The sequence below is a fragment of the Danio rerio genome, chromosome 9 (genome assembly GCF_052040795.2).
Source record: "Danio rerio strain M-AB ecotype USA chromosome 9, GRCz13ab, whole genome shotgun sequence".
Taxonomy (NCBI): Eukaryota; Metazoa; Chordata; class Actinopteri; order Cypriniformes; family Danionidae; genus Danio; species Danio rerio.
The window spans coordinates 4,073,517-4,091,265 of record NC_141029.1 but is presented as its reverse complement, the minus strand read 5'-3'; the positions used below and the strand labels follow the sequence as shown (position 1 = coordinate 4,091,265).

Below are 17,749 nucleotides of genomic sequence, written 5' to 3'. Positions count from 1 at the left end.
GATAGGTTATTTGAGAATCCACAGAACAGCATCTCCAGAACATGAGCTAGTGTGTGCGATTGGAGTTAGCAAATGCTTATTTCATGAAATAAAAGGGTGATGATGAAGGTAGAACATTTATCTAATCTATTTATTTAATATATTTATAGGACATGTCAATCAAGGAACCGATGTGGTCCAAAGCAGGTAAGGAAGGAATGAAAAATCATGACAATTTAATGTGATTTAAATGAACTTGAGTCATAATACTGCTGATTTAATGATATATTGGCCTGGTCTTCAAAATGTTGTCAATAGGAAATTTTTCAAATGTTAAATATGAAATAAAAGGTGGCTCAGTGGTTAGCACTGTCACCTCACAGCAAGAATGTCGCTGGTTCGAGTCCCAGCAGGGCCAGTTGGCATTTCTGTGTGGAGTTTGAATGTTCTTCATGTGTTGGTATAGGTGAATTGTATGAACTAAATTAGCCGGACTGTATATGTAAGTGTGTATGGGTGGTTCCCAGTACTGGATTGTCGCTGGAAGGGCATCCGCTGCGTAAAACATATGCTGAAATAGCTGGCGGTTCGTTGCGCTGTGGTAACCCCTGAAAAATAAGGGACTAAGCCAAAGGAAAATAAATGAATAAACCGAAAACAATTGTCCACTCCTTTTAAAAACATTTCAACATTTTTACATTTACAAATCCTTATTTTGTTGCCAATGTATTTCGATTTTTTTCGGTTAAAGTGCATGAACTTTTAAAATCCTGAGACCATATTTATTCAGTGTGTTGATGTGATGAATTTTTAATATTGAGTAGAGGGCGGAGCTTTATTTAGTGCATCATTTCTTCATGGCAAACTAATAGTAAGAAGGTGCATTAAAGAAGCCATATACAGGGGCGCAACTGCACATTTACTGATGGGTATGCAGCTTCAACTTTTACGCGCCCCCCTTTCAATCCAACTATATTTTATAAACAGGCAAGTGATAAAATGTGGAAAATATTTCCATCAATAAATTAAAGATATTTTTTCATAAAGATATCAATATGCTTCAAAAAATACAGTTTCGCATTTCTGAACACAACTGAAATAGTATGAAGTAGTACGTTAAGCATGTTAGGTTGCAAAGAAATGCATCTCATACCACCCCAAATTTCTTCTCAATTTAATTTTCCCTCACTAAATGATTATATCACCTTGACTAGCCTTGCTTTTGGACTTTTTGTACTACATTTGTCAAAACAAAATGATAGACATGGGAGTTCTAAAGGGCAAAAGAACATTGCAATTACTTCTCACGTGCATACTGTGAGAAGTGTAAGGTCTGTCTTTGCAAGAACATTGACTGAAACTGCTAAAAGTTAAATAAAAAAGACTGTCCAATGTTTAGTGTAAAAAAAAAAAACAGAAACAAACAAATGTTCTGTTTAATTGAAATGTTATAACTTTGTCTGTAGCTAAAATTAAAATAGTTTTAAGCTAAGAAGTTACCAAAAGGCCTGATGAATCAACATGATGCATAATAAATTCATAAAAACATGTATATGGTATGAAAAATGGGGGTGGGGGGGGGGGGGGGGGTGTTGGGTGGAATGATTTTTTAATTAAATAAAATACAATATTATACGCGTATAAAATGCTAAATAAACATTTTTAACAAATATATATATATATATATATATATATATATATATATATATATATATATATATATATATATATATATATATATATATATATATATATATTATTAAAAAATTTTAATATGGATAATTTCAAAAATAGTTTTGGCACAATGGCGCCCCCATGTGTGGCCGCATATACTGCATACCCCCTTTTTGCGCCACTGGCCATATACTGCATTGGTTTAATAAGTTAAACTGTCCTCTGATATCCACATAGTAGGTTTATGGCTTCAGGAAGTTAAAAAAATCTCCAGAAATGGTTTGATATGCTCATTTATTACTCCATATAAATACCCATAGAATCAGAAGGTCCACTGTATGTGGCTCATGACGTGAATATTAATGAGCTCTGCTCTGACCTGCCACTCTTACAGGCACAAACAAACACACATAGAACATGATGTACACTGAACTCAGACGAATATAAACCTGACCAGAGTAATGTTAACCTATTTTACTCACTAGATCTGTTGTGGATAAAGGCTGAATTACAATTAAACTTGACAAAAGTTAGTGATAGAGATAGTATCGAGTTGTATTTGGAAGCTTCAGCAACAGTAAGGACTGCCCAGTGGCCCAGGGCCAGCGTGAGAGACGCTTGGGACAGTAAACAGGATCATTACTGGCCTGATTAGGACAGTGCTGCCTTGTCACTAACATTTAATTTTTGTCAATTGCATGCATTTAAGTTTGTTTTTAAGTCTTTAAACACTACCTTCTCTGTGATGTCGTAAACACCGTATTGCTTTCCGGTTCCTCTTATCTGATTTGATGTTTTGAGCATGCTATTTTTTCCCGTAAACTGGTAACAAACCAGTACAGCGAAGAAACAGCAACATGGAAGCAACGTCAAATTATATTGCTAAAAGAAAATGTCTGTTTCTAACGTCTTGGAAGCAGACATTTACACGGGAAAAACACAGCCATACGTTCATGGCCTCCCAATCATCCCCGTCCACTGAATTGGCTCTATCACTGTCTCTCCACTCCACCAATAGCTGGTGTGTGGTGAGCGCACTGGCGCCGTTGTCCTGTGGCAGCCGTCGCATCATCCAAGTGGATGCTGCACACTGGTGGTGGTGTGGAGAGACCCCCCTCATGATTGTGAAGCGCTTTGGGTGTATGGCCATACACTATAAATGCGCTATATAAATACACATTACATTACATTTTACATACCAACAAAAAAAATGAAGTAATGTTTTGCACAGTTAGCCGTCAGTTTGACAAGTCAGCCACCTTTTGTTAAATAATTTCGAACCGCAATAAAATACCTCATTTTCCTCTGATCTTTTTGTTTGTATAACACTTTTATTAACATTTTTTTAAGTATTGAAATTGTAGATTCACAGACTTTATTTTTGACACATTATTTAAAATATGCAGCTAAAAAAATAGCTATTAACCTCCCTTTTTTTTTTTTTTTGGTGGGGCCAGTGAAAATTTTGTCAGGACAAGTAAAGATCTGAACCACTGGCCAGATCTGACCAGTAGAAAAATTCCTTAGCGTTGAACCCTGTTCAGACAATGAAAAGGCCAGGAATTATCAACCTCTGCATAAACAATTGCAGTTGAGCTGAGTGATTTGACTCGTTTCAGCAATCTACAAGTGTTTGCTGAAACATACGCATCAAATTTTACAATAAACACAATAAATTAACAAAAGATGTAACTAAACACACCTCATGCCTCTTCCGAGTGGAGATGAATACATGTGTAATCTGTAAATCTTGCATTTTGTGTCCTGAGGCGAGTTTGAAACATGCCTTGTGCTGTTGTTGCCCTGCAACGCATAGAAAACAATTTGGCGCTTGCATTTTCAAAATAAAAGTCCCACATAGTAAGTGAAATATAAGCTTAAAATAACTCTGAAAATTATCTCTGTTGTCTTACTAGAACACGTTTGGCTTATCAAACGCAGCCCGAGGCATGCATATTAATGATTTCAGAGAATTTTTTTATGGTGTCAGAGCTACATATGAGTCATGTTCTCTTGATCATGTCAGCTGCTCGTCAGGTCCGGATGAATGACCTAAAGTAGGCACACATAAGATTTAGATTAAAGATCATTAAAACAAACTTTTTTTCAGTGGATTGACTTATTTATCTCAAGAATAACAATGTGAGCTAGCAAAATAAACATTGTCATTTTTTATTTCACTCAATCTTTAATGTTTTTTTCCCCACATGGACAGGCTAATTGATGTGAGGCTTTGCATATACTGTAATTTGATATACTTGTCAAGGACTCTATTGATAATAATAATGAATGTCTTTAATGGTGAATGATGCGTGTGTGTGTGTAATTAGAGTGTGTAGTATTAAATCGGGGCTAACTGTGTGTGTGTGTGTTTTTACCCTGTGCCCAGAGGGCTGGAAAACTCTGAGGAAACAGAGAGGACAGAGTTTTATCATCTCCATGGCAGGATCTGGTGAGAGCGTCTGGGTTTCTTCGCTGTGCTGATGTTGTTTAATCTGCATCACACACACAGCTGAAGAACATTCATCTTTGCTCCACAGACGGAGCAACAGAAACGTGCATGTCAGCGGTTGCTTCTCAACTTCTGCTATGCGCTTACGTTTTCTCTTCTCTGGTTTGCAGTGGCATCTAGAAGTTTGGACAATCGAGAGATATTTCTCGGTCGCCTATACTGATTGTTCGTGTGAAGTCCAGTCTAACAACTTATAAGAATTATCGACGCTACTCACAGCAATTCGTAACTTTTAATTTAGTGGCTAATTCTTATGAATTTGAACAATCTCATTGGTACAATTTAGTATTATTTGCTCATCCTGCCATGACGGTTGGGTTTAGGGGTGGGGGTTTGGTGCCATGCCTCATTTTAAAAATTGTACATGTTTGACTGAACTCTGTAAATATTAGTATGAATTAGCCACTAAACTGACAAAACCTAAAATAGTTATGTTTCCTTGTGAAATCAGGCTGTAAAACCGAATATTCAAATGGTAGAATCTTAATCAGCGCATTGTCTAAATTATATTAAAATCGGATTATTGATGTCCATGTAAGCGTACTCATTGTCCTAGCATATGTTACGTGAGGCTATTTCTGCTTACAAGTTTAAGAAAAAGGTATGCTACTGCTGCCTGCTGGTGTGTTGCCGAAAATAAATGATGGCAGCCAGAGAGACTAATTGCTCTAATTAATTTCTTATTTTATTATAATGCTGTTATTTTCCATTGTAGATGATGTGAACTCAACATGAATGACCTGGGGTGCGTTTCCCAAAACCATCGTTAGCCAACTAAGGTCGCAAGTTCCGTCGTTACAAACATAGTTTGTTGTTTTGCCGTTTCCCAAATCCGACGCTCCAACGAACATTCGCAAACTGCATCGCAAACTTGAGCACTCGCAACTACACCTCTGCAGCTGTAGTTAGAAACAAAGTTCCTGGCTGTGTTCTATTCCCACTTATCCCCCCTATGCACTATTCATTTAGAACACTCTAACATTCAAAGTTGGAATTATGAAAAATAATAAAGCATTAAGGTCATCTCTCTTAGGTGTCATTTGCTTGATAACTATTTTTACAGTTCAGTTTTAGCGATCTTCATATTTACATTTGTGCTCCCTTCACAGTGCACTTTGAAAACATTGATGTCGTTTTGAACACAGCCTCATGACGAAAGCTATAGGTGAACTATTATTTAAAAGTGGAATTTATGTTACGTCTCCAAAGCTTGTGAAAACAAAAAGTATCCGTTAATTCTTTTAATTTATAGTAGGTTACTTATTAAGTATCTACTGTATATGACATGGGCCTGCTGGTTAGAGCCTTCTGCTGTGGTTTACAAGTGTCAAATTGTAAAAGTAGACTTTTAAAAAATAAATAAATAAATGAACAATATCCTTAATAATAATAATAATAATAATAATAATTAATAATATTATTACAGTATTTTTTTCATTTCTAATACATAATAATAATTAAATTTCATTTCTTGATAAATCGCCTCATTATTTATTAATTTATATGATTTATATATGATATTAGTATACGTGTTAGCTTTTGTAAGTGATTTTATGTTTTAGAATATATTCAATTAATATGGAAAGTGAGTGCATGTTTTTACCAAATCTAATATTGGATTTTATTTTAAATGCATATGTGTGTAAAACAATATAATTTCCACAAAGAAATGATTGGGTTCTTCTCTAAAGAAGTAGTTCCTCCGCCCCGTTTAGAGCGTCATTATGTGCTATTTACGTTATAACTAACGTTGTTCAAGCGATAGATCTGCGACAGAGAAACTATGGGTTTTGGGAAACATTTGTCACTACATAGTTATTTTCCTAAACGATGCATCGTACCACGATAGTTCAGCTGCGAGTTACGTTGTTTGAGAAACGCAGACTGGTTCAATATTTTCCAAGTACAAGTTCAGTCAAAATCGCCCATCTCTACTACGCTGCCAAAAATATTTGTTTTGTTTTTAGTCCAAATATCTAAATTCTTAAATCATGAAGCATTTTCCAGACAAGTATAAACTGTTTTGTCTTTAAAAGTCTAAATTTAGCCAATTGGCTGATAATTTAGTTTGTTTTAAAGAAAAACTTACTTAATTTCGACTTATTTCTGAAAACAAAACCATATTTGTTCTTTACTTTTCTAAAAAATGCTTCTTGACTTAAGATTTTTTTGATAGTTAGACTAGAAACAAGTCAAACGTATCAAGAAGGGTGTTTTTGCAATGTATGGATGTACAAAAGGGTGTTTTTGCAGTGTATGGATGTACAGTTGAACTGAGAATTATTAGCCCCCTGTATAGTTTTTTCCCATTTGTGTTTATCGAGAAGATCTTTTTTTCCTTTATTTTTATGCCAAGAACAAATTACATTATATATACAGAAAATTATTATTTTTATACATATAAAACCTACTTTAACAAACCCTAACTACACTGCCTAAAGAACGATAAAAAATAAATAAATAAAGGAAAAGTAATTATAAAAAAAAAAAAAAATATATATATATATATATATATATATATATATATATATATATATATATATATATATATATATATATATATAAGGGCTGCCAAATCTTTTTAAAATAAAAAATTAATTAAATAAATAAATAATAAATACATATGTAAATAAAGTGACAAAAGTAATGGGTGATACGATCAGGCATAAGGCTGTGCTATCTTACAATGGTAAGTTAACATAGAAGAAGCTTAAGATTCTGGACAGAGAAAGAAAGGACAAAGGGATTACAGAAAAAAAGATTCCAGTTACATCCAAGACAGTCACATTATTCCCCAGGAAGTACACTTATAGCAGAGAAATATGATAATAAGAGTTGCCATACATATGAGAATTTGCCTCTAATTGAATATTAAATTTTTTCCAAGTGTAAATATAACATCAGATCTTGAAGCCAGTGTGATGCTTTAGGTGGATTTAAAGATTTCCAGTGCAGTAAAGTTTGTCTGCGAGCCAGCAAAGATGCAAAGGCTATTATGTTTTGTTGTCTTTGAGTCAGACTCAGTTTGCACATGTTTGCACATGGCCTAAGCTGTTCTTCACACACTTTAGACAATGTATTGAATATAGTTGACCAGTAAGGAGTAAGCTTAAGGCACGTCCAAAACATGTGAGACAGGTCTGCTACGCCTGTGTGACATCTTATACAGGTCGAGAAGATTTTTTAAAAACATTTCTAAACATATAATAGTTTTCATAACTAATTTCTTTTATATTCACCATGATGACAGTACATAATATTTTGCCTGATATTTAGTATTCAGCTTAAAGTTACATTTAAAGGCCTAATTAGGTTAATTAGGCAAGTTAAGGTAAATAGGCAGGTCATTGTATAATGATGGTTTGTTCAGTAGACAATTGGAAATAAAATATTGCTTTAGAGGGCTAATATTGACCTTAAAATGACCTTACATGATGAATAACTGCTTTTATTCTAGCTGAAATAAAACAAATAAGACTTTCTCCAGAAGAAAAGATATTACAGGAAATACAGTGAAAAATTCCTCCATTAAACATCATTTGGGAAATATTTGAAAAAAGAAGTAAAACCTGAACTCGGAAAAAAGAAGTAAAAAAAAGTGAGTAAATCCAGCGTTTAGTAGTGGACGGCAGAGTCCGTCACATGCTCCTAATGGGATTACAGCAGACAGGATTGTGCACGTTTTGCCCTGAATGAAGTCAAGGCCTCAGTGAATGTGTGAGAGGGAAGCTTAGAAAATAAGATTATCTTGTAAGAACTCTTTTCTCTCTGCCAACCACGATTTCACTTCCACGCTCACCTGACCAGCTCCGCCACGCTAGAAACCCACGCTGTCTGCGACTGGAAAGAAAGATGTCATGCCCGTTATTCCTCTGTGTTCATGTGTGTGGTTGTGTTGCAGTGTTGGGCTAGCGTGGTAATGTAAACCTATCGACCTCGGTGTTTGGTGTCTGCTTTCCTCTGCCACAGGTATCCCACACACTGAGAGAGAGAGAGAGTGGCCGAGCATTGTTATGTGGTTGCTATGATGTTGTTAGTGGGTATTTTTAGCACTCTGTTGTTGCTGTTTCGGGTTGTATTCAGTGGCGTAGCGAATGGGCCCGCAGGGCACACACAGCGGGGGGGCCCCGCGTGATTAGGGGGCCCTGCGTCATCGCGATTTTCAATAAACTCTTGGGAACAACTGTGGTCGGAACCAAAGTTCACACGTCTGTGTTCTCTGAACACCTCTCAATCGGTGGACTACTTGATTCTGATTGCTTGCCGCCAATGTTGCCAACTTAGCGACTTTGTCACTAGATTTAGCGACTTTTCAGACCCCCCTAGCGACAAATCTAGCGACTTTTTTGTGTGTTATTGGAGATTTTTTTTTAGACTGTCATTTGTCCATACTGTACCGTCCCGACTCTTCTCAATGAGCTGCGTGTGATGCCACCGGCCCCTCCCCCGCCTCACAGCACTGACAGGCGGCCCAGTCAGTCCTCGTACAGCAGCCTCTCCCACCTGCAGCCCGAGAGCAGATCACCCCTCTGCGTACCGACGACAAATGATTTAGCACAGGCAGTGTGAAGGTATTTCCCTTGTATAGTCAAACCGATCTACTTCTACTTTATTTTAACAATTTAATTGGACCGTTTATTCTTTTCTTGTTCACAATCACAGATATTTTAGTGACAGTTTCTGAACTTGTCTGAGTTTATTACATATGAGAGATTACTGCACATTGACTACACATCTATAATGACATACTGTATTCAAACAGCAATAAATTTAGTTAAATAAACATGCTTATATAAAGTGTAGTGCAATTTTAAATACCCCTTCATTAACCATAGGCTGTTAAACAAACAGAAACGGTAGAACGTGATGACGTCAGTGATATGCAAATTGACGTATGACGTTAGGGGTGGGTTTTGGTGCGATGCCTCATTTAAAAAAAAAAAAATGAAATTTTTGTATGACTTGTACAAACTCTTAAACAGACAAAACATAAAATAGTAACATTACATCAACGTCTAATGATGTTATAACGTTGTGTGGACGTTATCACTATGTTGTCCATCAGATGTTGGATTTTGGTTGCCACACCTGACGAATAAGAGTCAGTATTTGATGTCAATATGACGTTGGTTTTTGTTCACTTTTTGGATTTGGTATGTAGTTAATGTCGAACTATGATTAGTAAATGCTTTACAAGATTATTCATAATTAAAGTTAGTAATGGTCCATTAGTTAATGTCAGTTAAAGTGTTACCCTCACTAAATTTTTACTTGTTTTTACTTAAAGCAAGATGAACATTTTTACTTGTCAAGAAAATGCTTCGTGATTTGAATAAGTTCTAGATATTTTGTTTAGAAACAACCCAAATCCAAAAAGTGACTGTAATCCAATGTTGAGCCAATATTTTAAGCCAACGCCATATTGACGTCTGATTAGGGTTGGGCTGATAGATGATGTCATCGCCCATCGTCGATGTCCAATAGACAACACGATGCTGAGCCGGCATCTCTGATCCTCTGCCCCGCCCCTGTCGCAAACCCGCTCACAAAAAATACACACTCAGGCCCCGTTTACACTAATATGTATCAGTATTAAATGACATTTTAGGTTTAGGGGTGGGTTTTGGTGTTATGCCTCCTTTAAAAAAATAAATAAATAAATGACATTTTTGTATGACTTGTACGAACTCTTAAACAGACAAAACATAAAATCGTAACATTTTCTTTGTGGGATCAGGCTGGAATTAACACACTTTTTTTTAGACCAACACACAGGGGTGCACAAATGCTTTTGCTATTTTAAGATTTCGCCCTTAGCTTATGATTGATTATGGAGCGTGTTTGGCATGCTGTCCCGGGAGAGAGCCCTGAACTCGTGAGATCCTCGAGCCCGGGGCTCCCCCCCCCTGTTGCAGGGTGAGAGGAGAGTCCGAGTTCAGGTAGGTCTCGAGTACTCCCCTGCTTGATGATGTTGGAAGTAGATTATAATGCAATGAAGTGTCTTTGCTGTTAATTTAGATATGTCAATTTACTTATGCTACATGTTTTTGGTCTGTGGGAGGAAACCGGAGAGCCCAGTGAAAACCCACGCAAACACGAGGAGAACATGCAAACTCCGCACAGAAACGCCGACCTGACCAGGAAGTGTGCTAACCACTAGGCCTCCGTGCTGCCCTGACAAGGAAATGGGAGGAATAGGGGTGGAAGGGGGGATTCTTCAAGACGAAGATAGCTGAAGTAAGATACTCTGGTTATTTATAGTGGTTAAGGAATCATCAAATTGGTAAATCAGTGTTAGCTAATGTGGACCAGGTGCTATCAATCATAAGTGCGTGCTCTTCTCGAAATTAGTTTATAAATAAACTTCTCTTAAACAAATTGGCACAAGACATGAAAGTGATACCTACGCAGGGCTTAACTAGCAAAAACAAACTTGCACTGGGTCTATAATAGGACCCATATAGGTTTATAGTAAGTCTACACCTAATATACTGGTAGAGGAAACAATCGTGTACTGGACTTACCTAAATTTTGGGCAATAAAAGGTAAATACACACTTAAGGGTTGTTTCAGAGGAAGACTTATAGATTGTACACTGAAGTCAGAATTATTAGCCCCCCTGTAAATTTTTCCACCAATTTCTGTTTAATGTAAACATTATAATAGTTTTAATAACTAATTAACTAATAACTGAATTCTTTTATCTTTGCCGTGATGACAGCACATAATATTTGACTGGATATTTTTCAAGAGACTAGTATTCAGCTTAATGTGACATTTAAAGGCTTAACTAGGTTAACTAGGCAAATGATTGTATAGCACGGGTTTGTTCTGTAGACAATCGAAAACAAGGGGGATAGTAATATTAACCTTAAAATATTTTTTAAATAAATTAAAAACAGCTTTTATTCTAGCCAAAATAAAACAAATAAAACTTTCTCCAGAACTTACTGTGAAAATGTCCTTGCTCTGTTAAACATCATTTGTCAAATATTTGAAAAAGACAAAAAGGGCTAATTATTTTGACTTCAACTGTACCTAGTTTTTACACATTTAATGTAATGATTATAAGTACATAAGGACAGTAATATGCGCATGTGGAGCAGGACTGTGAAAGAAAGTGCAGTGGGAGAGAATGAGAGACGGTGTGCTGTTAGTTGTCACTCATCTATTGTACCTGACTGTTGTTTTCACTCAGGTTCTGCTTCACTGGTCTCCTATTCTCATGGGAATATGAGCCATAGCAACACAGTCTCTGTTTATAACTGCAGATACACAGCATCATCCTGTCACTGCATAACCACATCACATCTAGCAGTCAAAAATCTCTTCAAACTTCAACTACACAATTCGCGATCTCCAGAAATGTATATAGGGCTAGGTATTCAGAATGAGCCTATGATGATTCATGAACCCAGGATATTAAATCAAGATGCTTAAAGAAAACAAATGTAAATAGGCTGAAATGTATGAACAGAAAAACACATTAGTTGAAGTTAACAGAAAGTCCAGTCGCTCGCTTCATATGTCAGCGGATTTGAGACGCAGAGAAAGCAGGTAAGAAAAAAATAATTAAACAAGTAAATAACACTGTGACAATGTGGTAAAATCTGAAAACATGGTAAAAATCTGGCTTTTGCAAGGGTTTTTGTTTTTCTGGATTGCTTTTGAAAACACTATCGGTTGGGTTTAAGGACGTGGGTGGGCGCTGGTTGATCGGTGCTTTTAAAAAACACTGTCGGTTGGGTTTAAGGACGTGGGTGGGAGCTGGTCGATCAGTGCTTTGAAAACACTGACGGTTAGGTTTGAGGACGTGGGTGGGCGCTGGTCGAATGGTGCTTTTGAAAACACTGTCGGTTGGGTTTAAGGAAGTGGGTGGGTGCTGGTCAATCAGTGCTTTTGAAAACACTGTCAGTTGGGTTTAAGGAAGTGGGTGGGCGCTGGTCGATCTGTGCTTTTGAAAACACTGTCGGTTGGGTTTAAGGAAGTGGGTGGGCGATGGTCGGTCGGTGCTTTTGAAAACACTATCGGTTGGGTTTAAGGAAGTGGGTGGGTGCTGGTCAATCAGTGCTTTTGAAAACACTGTTGGTTGGCTTTAAGGACGTGGGTGGGCGCTGGTCAATCGGTGATTTTAAAAAACACTGTCGGTTGGGTTTAAGGAAGTGGGTAGGCGGTGGTCAATCTGTGCTTTTGAAAACACTGCCGGTTGGGATTAGGGAAGGTGGTAGGTGGGGGCATTGATTGGTTGGTCTGTCAGTCAGTCGACAGTGGCCTCTTGTGGATTTAAACGAGAATGGCACTCGCGAAGGAAATTTCAAATCTCAAAAAACTTACACAGCGGCCTCTGGTGGATTTGCGAAAACAAAAACTGGCAAAAAAACATTGCTCCTGGGACTTATTTTGACGCTCTCCAGAAATGTATATAGGGGTGTGTAATCAAAAAGAGCCCGGGCTGTTCTGAATCTATGCTAAATTTGTCTACATAAACAGAGCAATCATTCTATATTAAAGAAACTATGGAGTTGACTTTGTTATACACTGTAAAAAATAATATGACAAAAAGCCATCACAACAAAAGCTTTTATGTTACTTTAACTTATTTTAATACGTTCATTGAGTTTAAATTTATTTTTTAAAGGTATACAAAGTTTAATTTAATATTTTTAATTTATATTTACTTAATATTTAACTTAATATTTTTAGATTAGTCAGTTTGACTGATGTTGAGATTACGAGAAAAGATCAATCGATTCAACTAAAAATTAAAGGTAGTGCGATTTCTTTCTTTTTTTAGCACTCAATCCACCAATGCATCTCTGTAGAGATCATTGTGGGAGTCACATGACAGACGCAACACATAAACAGTTCCCACCTACCTGTGTGTGTGTGTTACTGTTACAACCTACAGTCGTCCATATAGAATTCTTTTATGACTAGTTCCATCTGGCTAATGAATATTTAAAAGCAGATCATATTACACATTACAAGCTAATTAATAATTTAGAGAGGCTGATTAGAATGATTTAGGCTCGTAGCATTGACAAAACCCACACACACACACACAATTCAGCAACTTGTTAGGAAGGTCTATCAAACTCAGGTATGTTCTTTGTTTTACATCTATTTATGATTCTGTTTGGTGTCCTGTACTTTTGAGTCATGCTCAAAGAGATAATGTTTGGAGTTGTCTGTTTTATGATTCATATCCATCCTCTGTTTTGCTGGATTTGAATAAGGTATCTTGATGGGAAAGTTGTATTTATGGTTATGTTGCAGAGTTTTGCATGATGGGCGACAGTGTATTTTGATTATAATATGTATTGAACTGCTTATGGACTTAATTTTTTCTTGAATCCTGTGCTCTTTAAATGTGAAGCATAAGTATTTAGTAGCCTGTAATTGAATAATCGTAAATATATAAACGCATAGAGTTGAATAATCACATGTTTCTTCACTTAAGTGTGATGTAGAGGTGAGGAAGGGTGCAGAGATGGTGAAAATTAACATGCAGAAGAGCAGATCAGGTTATCTCAGGCTATTTAACTCCACTACACTGACAGATGCTGGACTCCAAACATTTTTAGGCAGAAATAATGGTTCCACTTTTTTTTGCACTTACAAGGAAGTACTGCTGATATAAGTTAACTAAATGGTTTAATGCTAGTGTTTGTGGTTGATACCTACATAATTACATAATTATTACAATTTTGTTATTATATATTATAATTATGTGCATCTTGGCTCTGTTTTGCTGGATTTGAATACATTATCTGATGATGAGTGAGTTGTATTTATGGTTATGTTGCAGAGTTTTTCATGATGGGCGACGGTGTCTTTTGATTATAACATGAATTGAACTGCTTATGGATTAATTTTTCTTCAGTCCTGTGCTCTTTAAATATGAAAATAAAAGTAAAAAGTAGTTTGTAATTAAATAATGCTAAATGTACAAGCACATAAAGCTAAAGAAACACATTGTTTCTTCGTTTATATGGGCTGTAGAGGTGAAAGAAGGGTCAGAGATGAGGAAAATGAATATGCATAAGAGCAGATCAGGTTATACCTGGCTATTTAACTCCACTACACTGACAGATGCTGGACTCCAAACACTTTTGAACTAAAATAATAAGGGTTTTTGTGCTTACAATGTACTTAGTACAAAGTACTGCTAATATAAGTTAACTACATGCTTTAAGGCTAGTTTTTGGGGTAAGTTTGAGGTTAATACCTAGTTATTACATAGTCCTTATAATGTAGTTAACATTTGAAGTGCATCAAATCGTTTAAAAAAAAACATGTATACACGTGAAAAGTAAATTCAACCCTATTCATTCATTCATTTTCTTGTCGTCTTAGTCCCTTTATTTATCCAGGGTTGCCACAGCGGAATGAACTGCCAACTTATCCAGCAAGTTTTTACGCAGTGGATGCCCTTCCAGCCGCAACCCATCTCTGGGGAAAAAATTCAACATTATGTTCACTGTAAAAATATTGTTCCTGTCTTAAATTTTTTTTGTTGGATCAAATTAACTTTTCTAGTCATCTCAACTTCCATCAATCAAACTGACAAAAAAATATTAAGTTAAAATTTGAATAGCTTAAAAATGTAGTTGAACCCTGAATAACTTAAAGCAGCATAAAATAAATTTTGTTATTACATTTTTAGTGTTGAATAAGAAGTTAAATTGAAGCTAAATTAAAAAGTCAGGCTGCCACGAGGGCTTTTCATTTTTTTAAATTGCTTTTGAAAACACTATAGGTTGGGTTTAGGAAAAAAGGAGGGTAGGCCAGTTGATCGGTCAATTACGCGAGACGGGTAGGTGTTTAAGGTCTGAAAAAGCGTACACAACGACCTGTGGTGTATTCGTGAAAACAAAAACTGCAAAAAAAAAAAAAACGTAGCTCCTGGGATGAGTTTTGCGCTTTTCAGAAATGTATATAGGGGTACGTTTTCAGAATGAGCCTGGGTTGAAATTTGCATTGTAAGAAAGGTGTACCACAAGGCTTAGTCTTGGGTCTCTTTTTATCAACCCAAGCTCATTCTGGAAACGTAGCCCCGCGGACGTTTCTGGAGACCGCGATTTACGTGGCCGGAGGTACGTAAAGGCTGCGTTTGGTTTTTTCCGAGCAAATGCTGCGGGGCGGTGTGGCGCCGCTCCGCCCCTCCTCTTCGCGCTCGCCGGCCGACAGCTCGCCTCCGAGTGGAGGGCTTTCTCGATGCAATCAGTTTGTCCGCTTAGCCCACAGCATTGCGTCGGCAGAACGGAGGCCCCGGAGGAGGAGCCGGCCGCGGTGGACGACGACCGGGATCAAGTCCGGGGAACAGCAGGTTCCGGAAATCAGGTAAAGACGAAAAACGGAACCCGACAAATAAGGGCGAGAACGCCGCGGGATCCGAAAACGCGGTCGAAATCGAAGACGAGGGCTTTTGCTTTTTTTTTTTTTTTTTTCGATCCGGCGGCTTTTCGCGCGAGAACGGCGCGGGCGCGAACGCCGCACGCTCCCGAGAGGCGCCCGAGACACGAAAAAGCGCGCACAGCTCGAATACGTACCTCCCGGGATGTAAATCGCGGTCCGCAGAAACGTCCGCGGGGCTACGTTTCCACAATGAGCCCGGGTTGCTTTTTATTGTTGTATTTTATTGATACTTCCCTTAATGCTATAAACTATTATTATGAAATAGAACTTATAGACCCACTGCATAACTGAAATCTGTTTCTCTTAAAGTTAAATCAGTGTTAAATAAATGTAAACGGTTTCAATCCATACATTTAATTTCAGTCAATTTCTAAAATAACTAGTATGTTGCTTAAATAATTGCATGCTTATAGACAATTGATAATCAAATGTACTTTCTTAAATTCAAAAGTAAATTATTTATCTGTAGCCGGTTTAATTAAATAAAGAAAATTAAACAGTGTTTTAAAAGGCACTTTCAAATCCGTTCTCACACGTAGTTTTCATATACACTATATTTTTTACCATGTTTTCCTTGGATGGTCGGACAAATACCACCCATGGAAAAAAAATAGCATTAGTCAAAATTCAGCTTTGCTCTCTACCTTTCTGGAAAATAGATGAGGGGTATAAAATATCCATCTGGCCCGGCGCAGTCAAAGCATCCATCAGTCTAATCTCTCGTGCTATTCATAATTCTGTGAGTGCAAGGCTCAGAGCCCCACAGGCAGAACACCATTTACCTTCTCCACTTCAACATGACCTCAAAATAAACGCTTCCCTCCCTCAGGAAGTCTGTATGAGCAGCAGAATTCATCACCCGGTCTGATATATTAGACTCGGTAGAGCCATTACCATTTATTTAAAAAATATTGTGAAGGTGAATATGAAATGCGAACATATGAAAGTATTACCATCTTTGAAAGTATAATGTTAGCATGCTTAGACTTTTAAATGAAAATTGAATATTTCTAAAATTATTTACATTATCTTTTTAAGTTGATCAAACCAGGCAACGTTTCTCCAATCTTCTATTGTCCAGTTTTGGTGAGCCTGTGTGAATTGTAGCCTCAGTTTCCTGTTCTTAGCTGACAGGAGCGGCACCCGGTGTGGTCTTCTGCTGCTGTAGCCCATCCACCTCAAGGTTGGACGTGTTGTGTGTTCAGAGATGCTCTTCTGCAGACCTCGGTTGTAACGAGTGCTTATTTGAGTTACTGTTGCCTTTCTATCAGCTGGATCCAGTCTGGCCATTCTCCTCTGACCTCTGGCATCAACAAGTCATTTGCACCCACAGAACTGCCACTCACTGGATATTTCCTCTTCTTCAGACTATTCTCTGTAAACCCTAGAGATGGTTGTGCATGAAAATCCTAGTAGATCAGCAGTTTCTGAAATACTCAGACCAGCCCATCTGGCACCAACAACCATGCCACATTCAAAGTCACTCAAATCAACTTTGTTCCCTATTCTGATGGTCAGTTTGTATTGCGGCAGATCGTCTTGACCATGTTTACATGCCTAAATGCATTGGCTGATTAGAAATTTGCATTAATAAGCAGTTGGACAGGTGAACCTAATAAAATGGCCGGTGAGTGGAAGTCACTAGAATTAACAAATGTTGTACAAGTATTGTACATTGTTTATGTTAGTAATTGCATTAAATAACATTAATTATATGTCCCGTATTGTAAAGTGTGAACCAAAATTGCATGGTAAGAAAGGTGTACCTCAAGGCAAAGTCTTGGGTCTTGTTTTTACTGTTGTATTTTAATGTTGCTTCCCACATGAGATAAACCCAACGTAGGCTAATTCTGAAAACGTAGCCTTATATACATTTCTGGAGATCGCCAGAAGTACATTTGGTTGCGATTTGTCTTTAAAATGAACCCTACAGGGCGGTATGAGGCCTTTTCTTTTCGCGGTATCAGCAGATCGCTTGCCTCCATATAGATGGCTTTTTTGCTGTTACCAGTTTGTCTTGTGGCTCGCCGTGTAAGCAGACAGACTTGACACGCAGAGAGAAGCTGGCCGTGGCAACGAGGTTTGAGTGCAGTAAAAGAATGGTTCCAGAAAGCTATGGAGTTAGTTTTGGCAGTCCATTATATATATATATATATATATATATAT

At 37.2% G+C, this 17,749-nt stretch overlaps 1 protein-coding gene and 1 long non-coding RNA gene across 19 annotated transcripts in view; one reads left to right on the top strand and one right to left on the bottom strand.

The window, feature by feature from the left end:
• Positions 1 to 8,161, bottom strand: part of LOC141376049 (uncharacterized) — a 28,781-nt gene extending 20,620 nt beyond the window's left edge. Inside the window, exons 1-4 of one of the 2 annotated variants that reach the window (XR_015499131.1) lie at positions 7,965 to 8,161; positions 4,032 to 4,148; positions 3,567 to 3,705; positions 3,356 to 3,456 (exon numbers count right to left, since the gene is read on the bottom strand). This is a non-coding gene — a long non-coding RNA (uncharacterized LOC141376049). Of the gene's footprint in view, positions 1 to 3,355; positions 3,489 to 3,566; positions 3,706 to 4,031; positions 4,149 to 7,964 lie in introns of those variants that run through there. The other variant, XR_015499130.1, reaches the window with a different exon arrangement.
• The window catches only part of myo3b (myosin IIIB), a 217,320-nt gene that overhangs the window by 4,202 nt on the left and 195,369 nt on the right, over positions 1 to 17,749 (top strand). For 8 of the 17 annotated variants that reach the window (XM_087267375.1, XM_087267361.1, XM_087267380.1 and 5 more), the window contains one exon: positions 150 to 186. Coding sequence is in view for 6 of the 17 variants with exons in the window: in XM_087267361.1 (XP_087123487.1) it covers positions 150 to 186 (37 nt within the window). In the remaining 11 variants the exon portion in view is untranslated. Of the gene's footprint in view, positions 1 to 149; positions 187 to 4,042; positions 4,106 to 13,020; positions 13,266 to 17,749 lie in introns of those variants that run through there. The other 9 variants (XM_087267374.1, XM_087267359.1, XM_087267358.1 and 6 more) reach the window with 3 other exon arrangements.